The 20000-nt window shown below is 36.8% G+C and overlaps 1 protein-coding gene across 8 annotated transcripts in view; it reads left to right on the plus strand.

The window, feature by feature from the left end:
• The window catches only part of LOC106060158 (inositol 1,4,5-trisphosphate receptor type 1-like), a 204698-nt gene that overhangs the window by 121277 nt on the left and 63421 nt on the right, over window positions 1–20000 (plus strand). For all 8 annotated transcript variants that reach the window (XM_056035575.1, XM_056035572.1, XM_056035573.1 and 5 more), the window contains 9 exons: window positions 7244–7353; window positions 9093–9209; window positions 10365–10500; window positions 14103–14202; window positions 14414–14468; window positions 14631–14740; window positions 16608–16707; window positions 18904–19011; window positions 19773–19909. In XM_056035575.1, coding sequence (XP_055891550.1) covers window positions 7244–7353; window positions 9093–9209; window positions 10365–10500; window positions 14103–14202; window positions 14414–14468; window positions 14631–14740; window positions 16608–16707; window positions 18904–19011; window positions 19773–19909 — 973 coding nt within the window. The remainder of the gene's footprint in view (window positions 1–7243; window positions 7354–9092; window positions 9210–10364; window positions 10501–14102; window positions 14203–14413; window positions 14469–14630; window positions 14741–16607; window positions 16708–18903; window positions 19012–19772; window positions 19910–20000) is intronic.

The raw sequence follows: 20000 nt of genomic DNA on the forward strand, positions 1-20000 counted from the left end.
GGGTGGGTATAACGTCTAGGTATTTTTTCTTGGTATTATCAGATACAATGTCTGATCACGCAACTTCTACTGTTACCGGAAATACTTGATTACAAATCCTCTTCAGAAAAAAAAAACATACATTGAACGTACACCATAAGCTTGAACTTCAGTTAAATATACACTAGAGTAAACTTAACATGAAGCTTGTACTTCTTAATGACTCTCGTCTCACTTATTATCCTCCTTTGTATATATTACAAAAGAAAGAACTAGAACTCTATTTTTAACTTTCTTGTCTATTTTTAGTACTACTTGGACATTTTCTGTTGTTTCCTGAAACCATTGTTTAAATAAACATACTGTTTACTTATCTCTTGAGGCCTTAACCGGTACATTATGTAGCTCTTAAAAATGAATACATTTGAATATATTATTTATAAGGAAGGTCCGAAAACAAAAGCCGGAGGTTTGAGGATGGCTAATTTGGCGTCTGCCCCTGAAAAGGCTCTTGAAGCATTCCATTAGCTCTGAGGTTGACCTATATGAATGTATCTATTTAATTGTAGTGTTAAGTTCTAAAATGCGGGTAGTTGCATTTAAAATTTTTCTTCAATATCTTAATTCCTTTGGTCTCGTCTCCTGTACTGTGATCGCCTACCATAGGTCTGCCAAATTGACGATAGTGTCTCATTAAATGGCTGGGCCGCAAACATCCTCAATATAAGGTACGTCAAGCCCACAAGAGATAAATGTTTGACTTTTGTGCTATCTTGCGGCTACCCTGTGCTTTTATGGCGTCATACCAATCGAGATATTGATACTTCGTCCCCCCACATAAACTCGACCTCCAGGCCCTTGTTTTTTTAACACCGCCATTTAGATACATTTTTTAAAACAAAAAGAATGAACGGACGCAGAAACAATTTTTTTGTTTTATAAACCAAGCATCTACTGGACACATAAAGCGCCCCAAAATATGCATCTTGCTATATGTGTTGCGTTTACCTATATATTCCCCAGATCTACAACGCAGTGAGATACAATACCAAAAAAAAATACAATAACAAAATATTATTTTTTTATAAATATATGTATCTTTTTTTGTGCTATTATTTGGGATGAGGGTCAAGGGGTCAGTGATTGAATACATGTCTAGAATAAAGAATTATGAAAATGCGCCAATGTCCAGGCTACAATCGATCACTCCAAAAGTAGACGAGACAAAATCACAAGCAGGAAAAGGAACGAAATAAAAAGAAACTACATTGATGTGGGAAATGAAACTTGGTATTGATTCATGGAGCTGTGAAGTCTTTATGACGAGGTGCAATTACTGGGAAGAGAAGTTCCGAGGTTCTCACGTTTGACGGTCTAGGTACAGTGGTTCTTATAATGTGAGACATGAGACGCCACTGCATTATATCTATAAAAGATGATTTTGTACTGAAATATAGACCCCAGTGTGTAGATCTTATTTTGATATATTGTTGTTTTTTTTGTATTAGTGTTGGCTAAGGGAGGAGGGGGGTAGGCATTGTTCAAAGTGTGTTTAGGGTCTGTGTTCAAAGTGTGTTTAGGGTCTGTGTTCAAAGCGTTTTATGGTGTGTTCAAAAGGCTTTTGTTGTATGTGTTCAAAGTGTGTTAGGGGTCTGATTACTACGTGTGTTAGGGCCTGTATTCAAAGTGTGTTTAGGGTCTGTATTCACAGTGTGTTTAGGGTCAGTGTTCAACGTGTTTTGGATCTATGTTTAAACTGGGTTAGCATCTTTAGTTTTAGTTTTTTTTCATTGAAAGAATGTTAATGCCCACTGCGTTTAAAGTGTGTTAAGTTCTGTGTTCAAAGTGTGTTCAAAGTGTGTTTAGGATTTGTATTAAAAGTGTGTTTAGGGTCAGTGTTCAAAGTGGTTTTTTCGATCTATGTTTAAAGTGGGTTAGCATCTTTGTCCAAAATATGTTAGTGGCCTGTGTTGTAAGAATTTTAACGCCCACTGGTCAATCCTTGTTAGAGTCTGTTTTTTAAAGTGAGTTAAGGCCTGCATTAAAAGTGTGTTAGTGCCTTTGTTTAAAGTACGTGTAAGATGTCTGTTGACTGGGACGTTTATCTGCAATGTACATATTCGCCTCACGCCGCGATACAGTTGATATGGATAAATATTATTCTAGTGCACTCATATCCCCTACTATTTTTATCCCATTACCCCAGCACGGGTTGACCCGATTGGATGGTTTCTTTAACTCCTGTGTAGACTTAATGATTTCCACACAAAAAAAACAAGTTTACAAAGACAGTTTTTGTGGAAACAGTCAAAATTGGCCCCCGAAGTGGTCCACCCATGCAGGTAAAATGCAGTCTACAATATCATGATATTGGATTTTCAATATCTTTTCTAGTTTACAAGATCTAAACGTGACAGACGGACGGACGGACGGGCAGATAGACCACACAAAACTAAAAGTGTCTATTCCCCTTTCGGGAGCCGCTAAAAATTAAGATCATTAAACTTTACCTTGATATAAATATGAATTGGTTCGGAAGCCTAGCTTAACCATTCGACTAACTTATCACCAATGTATTAAACATATTTAATTCATAATTTGTCTTAAACATTGTAAATCATCTAAAAATAATACAGTACTAGATGTAATATGTTTAAGAACTGGTTAATTTGCTTGTCGAAGCGTATCGTAACTAATAATTATAAATAAGAAGGACATTTTAAACTATTTGAAGCAAGGAAAATATCTTCCAACCATTCTGTGCACGATATGTCAGTCTGTTTTATTTGTTTTCTTCTGGTTGTTTAGACTTAAGTAAGTTCGACATAAACTGTAAACAAATATAATCTTCTATTATCAACATCACATAGAAACACAGAAAAGGAACTTTAACAGCAATAGGATAGAAGAGATGGGGTGAGAGGGAATATTATTAATGACCTGGCAAAAGTTCAAAGTGGTCCATTGGCTATGGACCTTTCATGTTCATGCAGTTTATTGTTCGAGTGAGACCTTCAGGTCATAGTGCTGGTATTTTAGTGCCCTAAAGTCAGGGAATAGAAAGTACTTTGAAACAGGGGGGTGGGAGGAGGAGAAAGATTAAAACCGACTAGGAAAGAGAGAGCGAGAGAAAACAGCAAAATAGAGAGAAAAGGGGGAGAGATAATAGAGAGAATAAAGGAGAAAGAGAAGAAGAAAGAGAGGGAGAGAGAGATTGAGACAGAGATTAAGAGAATGAGCGAGAGAGAGAGATTGCGAGAGAGAAAGAGAATGAGCAAGAGAAAGAGATAGAGAAAGAGAAAAAGAGAAGTGAGAGAATTAGAGAGAAAAAGAGAGAAAGAGAGAGAGAATGAGAGAGAAAAAGGAGAAGAAAGAGAGCGAGAATAAGAGAGAATGAGAGAGAAAAAGAGACAGAGAGAAAAGGAGAAAGAGATCGAGAATAGGAGAGAGAGAGAGAAAGAGACAGCGAGAAAAAGAGAAAGAGAGCGAGAACGAGAGAGAGAGAGAGAGAGAGAGAAAGAAAGAAAGATATATAATGAGAGAAAGAAAGTAATGTGCGCACTCAAAATGAATTACAAAGCCCTCTCCCGTCGTGTCTCTTCTACTTCCATGGATTAACTCCCCTTGTAGGTCTGTCCTGTAGACACTTAGACTACACATGGGATATTAAGAATTAACTTGATCTAATGAAAAGCGTCAAACATTAAGACTGTCTGGACTTCTTCATCAATAACCCATTCAAACAAATAGAAATAAAGTCCGTGTAGATACAAAAACTACCTTATTAAAAAAGAATATCAACTGTTATAGTGGGATGGCGTGCTGAAGGCGTCTCGTTATTTTCTGAAGTTAAATGAATCGATTACCCGATGACTTGGTTAAGCGACGAAATAATGAAATTTCCCATTTTATGAAATAAATCATTTAATCTTCAAGTAAAAATCATGGAAAGTGTCAGTAATTATGTTTGTGATAAGTTATCAGAAAATTGAAGACTCAAAAGTAAAGTAGCAATTATACATAAAACACTGAACCATAATCTTCAAATACAAAAACAAAATGTAATAAAATACTCAGAAAGACATAAAGATAAAGACACACTCCTCGTCCCATTTGCTATGACAAATTTGTACAAATACTCCTTCTTCCCTAGTGCTATTAGAGCATGAAATGGGTTGCCAGCCAGGAAAACCGGTGACTTGGCAGAATTTAGGTCATTGGTTAATATGTATGACTGAATGCATGACGCGTAGGACGTAATCATCTCCTTTTTTGAAGTAACGTCTATATTATATAATATATTATAAGATAAGAATGCGTCTGTCTGTGATGACGTATTACTATTAATTAAACAGCCATTTTTCTAGCTTTTAATAAATTCTAGATATATTTCGCTTAAACAAAATTGTATTTAAAAAACTACTATTACTGATTGTATAAAGTCAGGACAATACAAGGTTACAAAGACAGTGTGTGTGGAAACACAAACTCAAAATCAGCCCTCGAAGTTGTCCACCCAGGCAGGTAAAAAGTCAGGTTTCAATATTTTCAGAAAGAACATCAGAATGAAATTCTATCAAAGACAAATGACAGAAGAATGGAGAAAGAGGGTTGATGGATATTGTGTGGTTCCCCTCAGGTCCATAAGACCAAAGGATAGGTGAAGGTGAATGTGAAGTTAAATGTCACCCTGATGTCTTATAATGAATATGTAATTGATCTAATTCAAATCCCGAAGAAATATAATATCACCTTTAAAAAAAATAAATTTAGTTATGTGTTCCGCAGCTGTTAAAAATATGGTAAATGGTCATCTCCCCTACTAAAGAGCCTCATGTGTGTATTAATAGTGAATAGTTGTAAATGCGGTGTATTTTTATGAAAAAAAAAACTGCCTGCATTTGAGATTTTAAAAGTTGGAGTTTCGCTTTCAGAAAAGAAAAAAGTAGCCTTTGCATCAGAACTTTGAATGGTCTAAAATATTATGATGTCGGATTTTCACTATCTTTTCTAGTTTACGAGATCTAAACGGGACGGACGGACAGACATTTCACACAAAACTAATAGCGTCTTTTCTCCTCGGGGACCGCTAAAAATGTATTAACTATTTCCCTGTGCATTTCTGACTTTATTTCAAACTCAGGAGTGCTTGTAAAAGGGATACAACTCTTTAATATACTCCCCAGTGGAATCTTTCAACAAAAGAAGTTACCTTTCTTGAAAAAGTGATGACAAAGAATTGAGTGAAAAGCTTCTGTTACCACCAATCGAAAACATTAGATCTATCTTTAGCTTATAGTCAATACATTGTATGCAGGAATTCAACCCAAACCGGAAATGGAGACTTTATTTTAACTTTATTATTAAAGATTATTATTGGAGATTCTGAGATATTTGATTTGTCAGTCGCTGGACAACATACTAGTGACAAAAGAATGCTTACAGAGAGGATGGGACTCTGACCGGCTCCTCCCTCTTTGTTAAGGACGCCTAAAGCCCCGAGAGTGGGTCACAGCGATAGCTTCTTTGATGTCATTAGATGTCATGTGATGACACCGCACGCTTTTACCTCGCGTGCGTTAATGTGCGAGATTTTTATCGCTCCTTTTTTGTTTTATGATAACATCGTCAGGGTATCAACAGAAATGGCCCCTTTCACACTCCCCCTACGTGTCTCCGCCCCTGCTGCTTAAAATCACGCTCACATTCGCGTGCAGAGGAGTAAACACGCTGTTTTCCTCTCCCCCCCCCTCCCCCACCGGCTCTGCCCTCTCTGTTGATTAGGTGGTGGAGAGAGGTGGAAGGCCGCCACCGCCTCCCCCCACCTCCTCAATCGCTTTGATGGCGGCAGTTGTTAATGTAATGAGATGCACACTGGGACACCAGCAGTGGTCACTAGAATTTGGGGTGAATAAACGTTCAAGAGTTTGGGGCTATGCCAACTACTGTACGAACCATTGTTGACTTTTTAGATACATTCTTCAGCTGACCTTAACTAGTAGTTTATATATGTCGAGTTTTTGCGTAATGGAAAAAATATTTAAAAAAAAAACAACAAACATGCAATTACATTGGCTATTTCGAAACACCGATTAAAATTGTTGATATTTTCTATGAAAAAATATTTACATTAGAAATAATCAGAAACATACATGTGTTCAATATATATGTGACATGTTGAATCCGCAATTCTTTCTTTAAAATGTCTTTGGATCCTAGAGAAAGACACACGCTTTAAGACTTCTTAGATCAGACATTTTCTACTTTGACTGATGTATAGAAAGCCTAGGCAAAGTAGGTAATAATGTAATTATATGATACACTGAGGTGCCATTTAAATACAAACTGTCCTAATACACTGACCTGTTATTGAACTCATTACTTCTGTATAGCGCATCGTTCTGTCTGTAATAAACTCAGAGCGCTCTGGTCCGAGCTCTGGTCCAAACTCTTTGGTGGACAAGGTTGGGGGGATACCTGAGAGAAGGCATCAGTACTACGTTAAGGCGGGATTCGAACTCGTACCCTTTTGCTAAGTAGCCAATCGTTTATGCTTCTTAGCCACACATGTTTTTGGTACATAGATGAGCCGTATATGTAATCTTCAACGGCAAAGGTTGTTTTGATCACTTATGCTTTTGCCATGGTGGCAAAGAAATAGATATTCAGATAAAGACTAGATAAATAGATGCTAAGGGAGGGAAAAAAAGAAAGAGAGAGAGACAGACAGACAGACAGAGAGATTAAGCTTGAAAGAGAAATAGAAAAAGTAATGGCAGTGTATCTATGAGACAAGATCTTGTGATCACGTCATAATTGTCTCCCGATCTACAGAGACTTGCACTTTGACCTGCCTAGCATACGTCAGCCATTATCTTAATAGATTGTATAACCTCCCTTCTGTTGACGTGTCAACAGTGTTCTCTCCCTTTGTTTTCTTATTGTTTACATATGGTGTGTTAGCCATCAGATATATCATGCTATCTAGTCGATGACTTTGTAAAAACCTTGACATAAGTTTATCGTAGTCGTAGTATCCCAGCGTAGACGAGGGTTCTTTGTAATGGTGGAGTTATAATTTGTATCTCCTTAAAGAGTTTTGGAGCAGCAATCGCTCAGCAAACAATGCTTAGCTCAAGTCGGGATTCAAACTCAAGTCCCCCCCCCCCCCAATTAGACAAGCGATTATTCCTCTCAGCACCACGTGTTTGTCTAAAATCATTCCAAAGGTTGAATTTATATTTTTATCTTTTTTTTTTCGCAGGTCTTTTTGTTGATGTGGGCAACAACTACTCCGTGCTGGACCACCCAAACATTTGTTTTGTCTACGACTATGTGGGCTCCAAGGATGAAGAGAAAAGTCAAGGGGACTTTGTGAGTTGTGTAGTCATAGGTGTAGTCATAGGTGTAGTCATAGGTGTAGTCATATGTGTAGTCATAGGTGTAGTCATAGGTGTAGTCATAGGTGTAGTCATAGGTGTAATCATAGGTGTAGTCATAGGTGTAATCATAGGTGTAATCATAAGTGTAGTCATAGGTGTAGTCATAGGTGTAATCATAGGTGTAGTTATCAGTGTAGTCATAGGTGTAGTCATATGTGTAGTCATAGGTGTAGTCATAGGTGTAATCATAGGTGTAGTCATAGATGTAGTCATAGGTGTAATCATATGTGTAGTTATAGGTGTAGTCATAGGTGTAATCATAGGTGTAGTCATAGGTGTAGTCATAGGTGTAGTCATAGGTGTAATCATAGGTGTAGTCATAGGTGTAATCATAGGTGTAATCATAAGTGTAGTCATAGGTGTAGTCATAGGTGTAGTCATAAGTGTAGTCATAGGTGTAGTCATAGGTGTAATCATACGTGTAGTCATAGGTGTAATCATAGGTGTAGTCATAAGTGTAGTCATATGTGTAATCATAGGTGTAGTCATAAGTGTAGTCACAGGTGTAGTCAAAATTGTAGTCATAGGTGTTATCATAGGTGTAGTCATAGGTGTAGTCATAGGTGTAGTCATAGTGATCATAGGTGTAGTCATAGGTGTAGTCATAGGTGTAGTCATAGGTGTAGTCATAGTGATCATATGTGTAGTCATAGGTGTAGTCATAGTTGTAGTCATAGATGTAGTCATGGCAGTCATATTAGTAGTCATATGTGTAGTCATGAAAGTCATATGTGTAGTCATGGGTGTAGTCATAGGTGTAGTCATAGATGAAGTCATGGCAGCCGTATTAGTAGTCATAGGTGTAGTCATGAAAGCCATAGGTGTATTCATAGACATATGTGGTCATAAATTTAGTCAAAGAAATCACAGTAGTCATAAGTAATAGCTGTAGGTATTGATTTAGTCGATTAATTAATTTCATTGTTGCTAGTTTGATGTCTATTTGCAAAAAAAAACAAAAAAAAATGCATTAATTTTCTAGTTGATTTAGCGATTTAAATACTGATGAATTTATTCAGAGGCTCCTTGTTATGAGGGTCTACGGACTATGGATCTTAGAAAACATTATAGATTAAATCTTATAAATCGTTGATTACAGATCATGGTCAATGGATCACAGATCATGAAATTAAAACATAGATTTAAAAAAACAATAAAAGATAAACCAAAAGACATAAGGGTTGTTTAAGGAATGCCGTACTTTTTTTGTGTCTGAAAAAGCTAAAAATTAGAAAAACTAATGAATAAACGTACAGTAAAGAGAGAGAGGGGGGGGAAGATGGAGGAAGGTAGAGAGAGTAAAAGAGAGCTAGAAAGAGAGCTAGAAAGAGAGCTAGAAAGAGAGCTAGAAAGAGAACTAGAAAGAGAGCTAGAAAGAGAGCTAGAAAGAGAGCTAGAAAGAGAGCTAGAAAGAGAGATAGGAAGAGAGCTAGGAAGAGAGCTAGAAAGAGAGATAGAAAGAGAGATAGAAAGAGAGCTAGAAAGAGAGCTAGAAAGAGAGATAGGAAGAGAGCTAGAAAGAGAGATAGAAAGAGAGATAGAAAGAGAGATAGAAAGAGAAATAGAAAGAGAGATAGAAAGAGAGATAGAAAGAGAGATAGAAAGAGAGCTAGAAAGAGAGCTAGAAAGAGAGCTAGAAAGAGAGCTTTTATTAAGTTTATCTTTCCCCAGGTTGTAAAAGAGCTTGTGGCAATTTTCCCAGTTCTCCGGGACTGGATTGCAGAGTTCCTACAGCAAAATAACTACATGGTATCCTCGGACATTGGCCATAATATGTTGGTAGAACAGGTGAGACTGTGCGGACAGTGGGCAGTACATTTTTTCAAGTTGGTTTAATGTAACCCAGCCAAATTGATCTTTGATAATGATAATCTTTACCGCATCTTTGAATGAGTGTGTCAACAGGTGTCTTATGTTGCGTCATCCGCCATTGTATGTTAGGTCACTCTGTTTAGACAGCGAGATTAAAACGTGTATTTCCAAAAAACTAAATTTAGCATTTTAGAATATGGGCCTTCCGTTTCTGGAAGCAAAGGGTCGCTAAATAGCTTTATGAGGACTGCTGGAAGATTTTTTTATAAAATCGAAATCCGCGGTTTTAATAGTAAATTAGCCACTTCAGTATTCGGTTCTATTTTAACAAATAGGCTGAATTCAATTGAATGGTTGTGCATGAAGACACTTTTGATAGTGTTTATAGTTTACAATGTGTTTACATTTATTAAAGTGGCACTGGATAGATCCACATGGAGAGCGAGCATAAAGGAAGGGTCCCGTATTACGGATGCCAGACACAACAGTAATATAAAGAAGGGTAAAAATGCAACTGCGCCTGTTGCTTACAGATGCCGAACCTGTGACCGCAGCTGTGTATCGAGAATCGGTCTCTTTAGTCACACAAGAAGTTGCAAAGGGAAAAGATCGTCTCTCGAAACGTAAAATACCACAGGACACTGGCCATTACATACGACTCATTCTAAAGTTAAAGACGCTCGCAGACATACTTGATTTGAAGCGTAACGGTTCTAGTGAAATATTGTTCTAACACAGACGGGCCAGATGTTATCTACATTTTTTTTGCGGGAGGGGGGTTAGGTATTCAAACTTGACTTAAGTCATTGTTTCCTTATCCCAAGGGGAAACTTTCCCTCATGACGCATACACTAATACACCAAGCACACCTTTGATAACAGAACATGCAGGACATGCTCTAAATAGAACGGGACCTACTTTGATAGTTCAAAGAAACAGTATACTGATATAAAAGAAAATATGTAAAAAATTAAATGATCGAAAAATTCATTATTTCCATAGATTGAAAAGATTGAATACGCGAACAATTCTCATAGCTCTAGAAAAGAACAAAGAGTTAAAGCGATGTAGTGCAAGAAAAAAAGAATAGATCTAGAAACCTCCATTTCAAAAGCTTTCTTTTCCTTGCAGGTGTTGAGACTGTTGTATCACTTGGTCAAGTTCGGTTACTACATGGACCACGAGGACGTCGGTCAGCTCTTGCCTCCCATGTTGAGCCTGCTGGACGGGCGACATGACTTTCCATTCCCGAAAGACAAAGACAAAGGTCAGGACACCGTTAGTGAATAAAGCCTAACATTTTGGATGTCATTGGTCCTACGATCCTTGGGATTATTTAACTATGCCCCAATGTAATGATGGACCCAATGTAATGAATAATGATAGACCAATGAAATAATAGCCCCAATGTAAGGGTAGCACCAATGTAATGATAGACCCAATGTAAGGGTAGCACCAATGTAATGATAGCCCCAATGTAATGATAGATCCAATGTAATGATAGATCCAATGTAATGATAGACCCAATGTAATGATAGACCCAATGTAAGGGTAGCACCAATGTAATGATAGACCCAATGTAATGATAGATCCAATGTAATGATAGACCCAATGTAATGATAGATCCAATGTAATGATAGCCCCAATGTAATGATAGATCCAATGTAATGATAGATCCAATGTAATGATAGATCCAATGTAATGATAGACCCAATGATAGCCTGCTCTGGAAACATTTAAGTTCCTGACACTTTCCTGTCTTGTGTAGAAAGTTGATCTTGTTTTTGTAATATTGAATTTATCTCTCGTTTAAGCTCTGATCAAAACTCTGTTTTAAGCTTAGATTGAAGAACTACTTTCTTCGAACTTCCGGTTTGAAGAACTACTTTCTTTGAACTTCTGGTTTAAAGAACTACTTTCTTCGAACTTCCGGTTTGAAGAACTACTTTCTTCGAACTTCCGGTTTAAAGAACTACTTTCTTCGAACTTCCGGTTTGAAGAACTACTTTCTTCGAACTTCCGGTTTGAAGAACTACTTTCTTCGAACTTCCGGTTTGAAGAAGTACTTTTGTAGAACGTGCAAGTACTATTCGGAGAAAATATAACTGTGAAGCTAAGTGCAGAAACAAAAGAATGATACATACATATTAAACATACATGAAAATTTCAGCTTGATCCGAGGTTGGGTGTTGTGAAATAACGTGTACAAACGTTTGGCCAGACAGACCAGACTAGGGACCAAGCTTTTAAATGAGAGAAAGTAATGAATTTAATGTGACGAGAATAAGGGACTGCGCCAACCCTGGAAACGACAACATCGACTAGCAGTAACGCACTGCAAAGCGAAGTTAATCTCTAGACCAGTGGTTCCCAAACTTTTTTGTCTCGTAGACCCCTTGCCATGTTTTCTGGTTTTCCGTAGACCCCTGCTTAAGTTTTATTGAATTTTTGAAAATTCATCAATTTCAAATTACACATTTTGTTTAAAATAATTTCTAACCAGTGACACGAGGAGTGAAAAAGTAATTTAAAACTACATTTTAAGTTGAATCTTTTTTTTTTTTAAATAAATTTATTAACAAAATTCAAATTTCAACCCATTATTTAATAGTTAACACTTACAGCATACAATCACTAAACACATTGGAAACATTTGTTTTTAAAGGCTTGCAAGCTCACCATCCGTTGCTACGGAGATTATTTTTCAGATACGGATTTGTTGTTTTATGAAGTAGTTCTTCAAAACATTAAAGATAAATGGGCCTAAAGTATCATAGTAAAAGTTTTCACAAAGAGCAGTTTTTCGTGGATTTCTTGAGCCATAATAATTTGAATAAAAAAAACTTAGCAGACAAGGTTGATTCAGCCAGCTGTATAGAGAAATATGTTGATTGCAGGAATATGTTGTTTGCAAAGACTTACATAAGAAGAAAGAAATATTTGACTATATTCCAACAGAGCTCAAGAATTTAGTGAACTCTTCTGCAAATCCATTGCCCTAACAACCGATAAGTCAGAGTTTGCATGGATGGTTCTCAGAAAGCCTCCACAAACGGAGGAGCTGGAATACTCATTGAATGGCCTCATGGAGAAAAAAAAAATAAAAAATTAAGTTCATTGTAACTAATGAGCTCTATGACAACCACAGAGAAGAAATAGGAGCACTGGAGCTAAAAGCTGCCATGCTAGCGAATCAGCCAAGTTCACCAAACAGTTACATTTATTTCGTGACCAATATAAAACTAGTCCTTCAAAGCTTGACAAACTCTGATGCTTCCTAAATAAAACAACTCATGATGCCTGGACTGACGTTCGGTTGCTTTCATCCCCCGTTGGAAGATTTGGGATTGGATGTAATTATCCACATAATCTGAAGGAGCATCCAAAAGATTTTGTACAAAACATATTGTGTGACCTTGTAAAGCACAACAACAGCAAGTACACTGTTCTCCAATGGTGAAATAGAAAGAAATAGAAGACTGACTGACTTGCCAAATGTGAGAAAACAAATACACACTTGAACATAGCACTCTCTCAGGAAGAAATGAAGAAACTAATAGTGAATTGTAAAAACGAGAAATGGACAAGCTCTTTTTTGATATACAAGGAAGATGAAACCTATTATAAACTATCCAATAGGACCACATATAACTGTTCACATCAGAACCGTACACATTATAATTAGAAAATATATGTTCCGGAAGCTTAAAATTGGGACCATCGTAATTAGCCCTTTTGGAGTCTCACCAGAGAATGCTAACCATGTCTTCAAAATTGCATTCTTCATCAAGAGTCCCAAAACAAGACACCGGCCACAAAACCCAAACATGAAATTCTTTTAATGATATAAGTTTGTGTAAGAGTTTTTACATTTTTTTCAACGGCTGGTAAAAATCAATATCGTGTGAGGTTTTCAGTATTTTACAATAATCATCATCTTCTCAATATCAGGCCAAAGAGAGATTTTGTATTCTGAATTTTATCTTTGAGTGTTTGAAAGTTTTGCAAATCATCTCAAATGATCCTCCAGCTTAATTGGTTTCATAGCATCATAAAAAAGGCACATTAACACTCACTTGTTTGACAAGGAAGTATAATGAAGTTCAATTTTAAATACTTAACGCTGTACAGCCTTCATTTCTTTTGGTTAAAGTTATAACTAGACAAAACTACACTATTTAAAAATAGTTATCAAATTAAATTAAACAATATTTCCTTTAATCAGCAGGATAAAAATTTTAAGGATTTCCTAAGGTACAAATAATAAATGTGTGGATGAAAAAATTCCAATTGTCAAAATTAAAGTCACGACATGCTGAATTGCGATTCTTTATCGTAGACCCCCGAGCACATCTCATAGACCCCCAATTCCCATTTTAACTTTCGTAGACCCCTTGGAAGTCTTCGTAGACCCCTGGGGGTCTGTATAGACCACTTTGGGAATCACTGCTCTAGACCATAGGAATGTCTAAAAAGCATTACTCTGTTCCAGAGTCATTGGCCCGTATGCAAATTTCCACACCAGCGGACAATGGTCACTTGCCCCAGCTTAGTCCCTGGTGTTGCTTTTCATTTATGTTCACTATGTATGTATCACTATTTGAAGTACTTTGGGACATTGGTGTTTCTTGTCAGTCACGTGATGGTGGTTTGAGTATTTTTGTAGTTATATTGAATTGTTAATAGTTTTGTCAAACAGGAGGACCTATCAACGGCACCAGTGTGGTTTTAGAAAAACAAAAGAACCAAAAAAAAAAAAACCAAACGAAATTAAGGTCCAACTTAATAAAAACTGAACGCTCAAGTTCCAATCCCACGAAGTTAAGATCTCAATTATCGATTCACTCATAGAATGCTATGTATCTTAAGGTTATTCCAAGGACGCAATGAAGCAAGTTCTTCAGTTCCAGCTCAGTGACCGCTATGAAAAAGGACCAGAAACATTGGCCATCGTCAATGCAAAGTTCCAGTAAGTAATTAAATTGACAAGATAAAAGAAAATATAAATCTGTGCTTTCAATAACCTTGAACATAGAGACCTTTTTTTTTGGATCAAACAGCCAAGAAATTTCAACTTAATAAACGTCAATTTACATGAAATTTACATGAATCTAGACTGGGTTGGTTGGTTTTTGTGATGGTATATTTTTCTAGGCTTAATGTTTCTTCGTTGTTTACAGGGCGCTGGAGGTCCTGGACCTTTTGTTGACATATCAAAGAAATTCCAGACTTCAGGTGAAGTGAAACTTAGAGCTAAATCTATTGCAAAATTTAATATCTTTATTGACTCATACATTGTGTAAATAGATTGCGTGAGTTATGTATTTTATTGACTCTTAAGTTGTGTAAATAGATTGCGTGAATTATGTAATTGTTGAATTGTGTTTTTGGTCTTAGAGTTTTGTTGGCAAGTTCAAAGTTGCGGAGCAGTCGGTGGCACTGCGCAAGCCTACTAGCGCCCTGACCCCTTTACTGTATGACACTTTCAATCCTCATAATCAAACAAAGTAAGATTTTTATGTGCAATTATAATGATAACGCTTTTCTTCGAGTCCAAAGATTAATAAGGAGGTATTTACAGGAAGCCAACATGTCATTTTTGTAAAATCATATTGACAAGTATATTGGATATATGTATACTTAAAACGTAACAATTAAAATTTAAAAAAAATATTTTTTTTTAATAAAACAAGCTTATCTATTGTGAATAACTCCGCACTTACAATTATATTTTCTAAATAATATAGAGTTATCCCCCTTATTTAATATCAAACAAAATAAATAATTACTTGTAGTTAATTGGTTAATATTTTAATTAATTCATGTTTTGTTTGGTACAATAATACACTTGCAATTATATTTCTAAATAATATAGAGTTATTCCCCTTATTTAATATCAAACAAAATAAATAATTACCTGTAATTAATTGATTAATATTTTAATTAATTCATGTTTTGTTTGGTACAATAAATAATTACTTACAGATTCAAGTTGGTCCAAGAATGGGTGTGAGAGAAATAACGTGCAAAATATTCTAAGAGGAAACAAAACCCTACATATTTAGCCAGATCTGTGAATACTGAACAAACACCAATAAAAACACACATTTCTAGTTCAGATTATATGTTCCATCTCATATGCACCTTATGAATTTCCATAAGGATATTCCATTTTATGGATGCATTATTATTAATCAAAAAAATTATGTACAGAATTCCGATAATTTAAGGAGAGTGCATTTTTCACCATGGCTGGGAAGACCCACATTTGACCTATATATTTTGGCAAATAAGCCCTCAAAAATATCGTTTAAAATGTTGTATATATTTTAACAGCATTTGTAAGCCGAAATTGAGGCAATTACCATAGCATTACAGACAGTGGAAAACAAATTATAAGAATGAGTGCAATCACCATCAGATATTGTTGTCCTTACAGACTCCCAATCCACTCTGCAAGCACTTAACAGCAGCACCTCAAACAGCCCAAGAGAGTTGACAACACTAATTGTGATGATCCACCAGATGATATCAAAATTAAATATCAATATCACACTACAGTGGATCCCTGGACACATTGGCATCATGGGAAATGAAATGGCAGATAAACTATCAAAGGCAGGATCATCTATGGAACAACCAGATAGACCTGTTAACTACCTCACCCTAAGGTCAATGTTTATCAACAACCACAAAGAGGAGTGGCTCAACCAATGGGCATCAGGAAACACAGGCAGAGCCATCTACAAAGAAATGACTACGCCAAACAAACTGGACAGTATTAACTTCCTCCCCCGCAAAGAACAATCTACAATTTTCCAACTAAGAAGAGAACACACCTCTGTTAAATTACCATCTGAACAAAATAAATTCCACACAACTCCCCTTTGTAGATACTGCTCTCACCCTTATGAAACTGTAAACCATATTCTCTTTGAATGCCCCTTCCTAATCCACCTTAGACAGAACCTACTACCACTACAGCCCAACATAACCAACAACCTGTACGGCAGTGCTGAACAACTGAAGAAAACAGCACACTACTTTTCCTTGGTACAGTCTGCAACAGAGCTGACAGCTCAGCAGCAAAAAGCTGGCTAGAAGAAGAAGAAGAAGAACAGCACTTTAGTTTAACCAAAAGTTTAGACATTGTTTCATAATGTACATCTTTTTTTGTGTTCTACAGTAATATCGTACATATGACTTATAGCAGAAAAAAGCTATATTTTCAAATCTATGTGTTTTACAGATGCAATAATCTTGACTTTGTTAAAGTAAAAATGTCTATGAGAGAGACACTAATGTTTTTTTCTAATATAAATGTTTTAGACTTGTAGGGTTAAAGTGGTTTTTTGTTTGTTTTAACCCTTTCAGGGCAGCATTGAGAAAACAAAGACTGGTCAACAAAGAAATGAGGGACATGTTTAATCTGTCCGCCATCTTCGACATCGACCTCCTGACCAAGATACTTACGGTATGCCCCTCGTATTCATGGCGGGTAATAGAGTTGTGTCTGGGCCAAGTTGCCATATTTCCCTGAGATGAATTGTAATGATTTAAATTAATGCTTAAAAAAAAAATTATATGAGCTACATAAAGTGATCTAGGAAGCCTTAACCCGCTTCAGGCTAAATGTTTTGATGTCCTTTGCCGACACTGCGTGATTTAGAGGAGTCCACTGTGCACGTCTTGGTAAATTGTTAACAGCTCCTTGGGGAGATGTAATTTGAAGTCAATAGAACTGTATGGGAGCTAAAAGGCACTACGCCCAACAGCAGATTTCCCTACTAGGGCACTAAGTGATGTCTATGCCACCCCGCTTTGTCGCCAATCGGAGTTCATCTCAAATCTAGCAAGCACAAAGTTATGCAGTTTGGAGATTCCCTCTTATGTAAGCTAAACTAGAGGTTCTGAGATTAAATCCTTGTATGAGGGAATATACTGTAGACAAAGTCAAACGTACGATTTCATGGTTTCCTTTACTACTATCATAAACATGGAATGACGTAATTAGATATTGTGTTGTGAAATAATCTCTAAACTAATTGCTTAAAAATGAATTAGCTAGGAGAATATCATTTGCGATGGAAATAGAATTTCCCTTAGATTTTATTTATAACCTAGATCTTGTGAAAGTTGGACACTGAACGCTGAGACTAAACAAAGCCTTTGAGAATTAATGCTACAGAAAAAATGCAGCTATCAGATGAGTTTGTTCTTTTACATGCTAACACTCTGGCTGGCAAAAAGAAGTTGATCTGGTTAGCTCATATTGTAAGACATGACTCAATGTCAAATGTCATCCTTCAAAGTCCAGTGGAGGGAGCACGAACAAAGAGTCGTCCAAAAACAACTGGCTGGACAACGTAAAAGAAGGGACCGCCTCTTTCATGATGTCCAGCTTTGAATAGCTGTTGACCTGGAAAAAACTTGTGGGTTTTGGTTACACGAATTGTTACAGCACCCCCACGGCGAAAGTTAATGACAGATCGAGACCAATGGTCATGGAAGGCCTGAATACTTACCGGCAACGTCGCAACCTGTGGGCAGTGAAAACCATTGGCTTATTGCCACAGGTCTGTACGACGAGACTACGAGCTATTGGTCTACGCTGCCCACAGTTTACGACGTTGCAGGCGAGTGTTGAGGCCTACTATAATGATAGGACAGATGAGATGAAAGTTGTCCCTTATCAGAGATTTGATTAATAAAATAACTATCACTCTTCGATCTATTTCCTTGCTGTAGACAAACAAAACAAAAACAAAAAAAAACACTTATAGTGATTAAAAAAAAATCTTTACTTCTTGTAAATTTAAATTTAAACCTTTAAATTTGGATTTCTTTAGATCAAGACCGAAATGATTTATTTAATCATAAGAGGGGGGAAATAACTCATTGCTATTTTGCAACGTTTAGCAATTACGTCCCTTGTATCAAATACACGATTAAAATGATTTCGCTTATTTTGGTGTCACAAGCGTCTCCTGGTGGCGGATAGGGGAAAGACCTTTATAAAGACTAGCTGTGAATATCCAATTTACAGCCGCTGACCTACTGTTTCGCAGTCATTTTAAATCTCAAAAAAAAATTCACAGAAATTATTACAAAAATGAGTTTTCAGGTGCTATAATTTCTATAACAAAGATGAAGCTCGTTAACTAGGGATAGCAGTTCATCAAGAAGAGACAGCTCCGGAACTAAACATCTGCTGCTTTGTCAATGAGCTTGGGTGATGAAAGGTTATAGGAGAATACCCAAAAAGATAAACCAGCCTGAAGTCAGTGTCAACGAACGTTGTGGCATTTAACACATTGACACGTAACCTCGTCTATGTTGGAGTTCAGTAATGATTTTCATAGATGTGGCGTCCTCAGGGGTCGAGCTCTCCGACAAAGAGCTGCCAGATCTGTAACCCACTGCGGAGTTCATCGCAGATATAAGGACTTCTCGTCTGAACACTTCAACACAAAAAGCTAGAACGAGAAAGAGAAATCCGGTGACATTCATAAATTTATTTGATAATTACTTCATAATTAAACTTTGTTTTCAAGTTGTGCAACTGACTTGATCAAATAAAATCTGTTAGGGTCATTTAACGACAGAAACATAGCCTCAGTGCTCAATCATTCAACAAATGTATCAGATTCTTGATTGAATGTGATTGTAGGACTTGTCCAAGTACAAGTATGACAAGGTCATCACAAAGTCACTGAACATTCTGAACAAAGTGTACTCTTCCAAGACAAATATGTTCAACTTGTCTTTCAAGGCACAGGTCAGTTAATGTGGTCAGAAAGTGTGGTCAGACATTGTGGTCAGTCATAGTGGTCAGAAAGTGTAGTCAGTATTTGTGGTCTTTCAATGGTTGGTATGGTCAGTCAATATGGTCAGACAATATAGTCAGTCAACAGTGGCGTAGCTAGGGTGGGGTAGGGGGGATCCCAATTTCAAAATCCCCCCCGCCCCATGCCCCCACATGTCATGATGTCGATTGTCAAAACGCAGGGGCTCCTAAAGAGGTCAAACCCCCGGGCCCATAAATCCCTAGCTAGGCCACTGTAAGTCAATGTTGTTAATCGGTGTGGTCAGTCAATGTGTTCAGTCGATGTTGATGTGGTCAGTCAATGTGTTCAGTCGATGTTGATGTGGTCTGACAATAGGATCTAGTAAAGATTAGAATAAATATCATTTGAACAAGGCATTCAAAGTTAGATTTATTCTTGCTATTTTTTTCAAACTCTTTACGTTGTATGTATATATTACGTTTACCAAATGTATTTCTAAAACCAATATTTTTCACCAGTTTTCAAAATATTTTTAGATGCATTTAGTTAAGCTTCTAGATAGCGCATCTTTTTTTTTTTTTTTTTTTTTTTTTTTTTTTGCAGCACATTGCGCTGTGGTCAAACCTCTTTTGTGGACCACTGGGGGAAGGGTGTATCTGGGAAAAGATTTCACTGCTGCCTTTAAGCTCTCAGCAAACACAACTCAGCTCGAGTTAATTAAGATTCATTTTTTTGTTCTTTTCGATTTTAGATTTTATTAACTCAGGACTCGGCCCGTGTGCATAGAGAAGTGCTGAAAAATATGCCCGTGCTCCGAAGACTGGCTAGAGCCAAGCTGGACAATGAGCAGGTCAAGCTAATGGGCAGTATACTGGACGATCTGGCAGAGTAAGCTTTTGTAGACTGTTGACCGTATATACAGCATGTCATCATGTAATACACAGTGTAATGAGATTCTGTGTGTCAGTTTATAAACCTT

Source organism: Biomphalaria glabrata, chromosome 7 (genome assembly GCF_947242115.1).
Source record: "Biomphalaria glabrata chromosome 7, xgBioGlab47.1, whole genome shotgun sequence".
Classification (NCBI taxonomy): domain Eukaryota; kingdom Metazoa; phylum Mollusca; class Gastropoda; family Planorbidae; genus Biomphalaria; species Biomphalaria glabrata.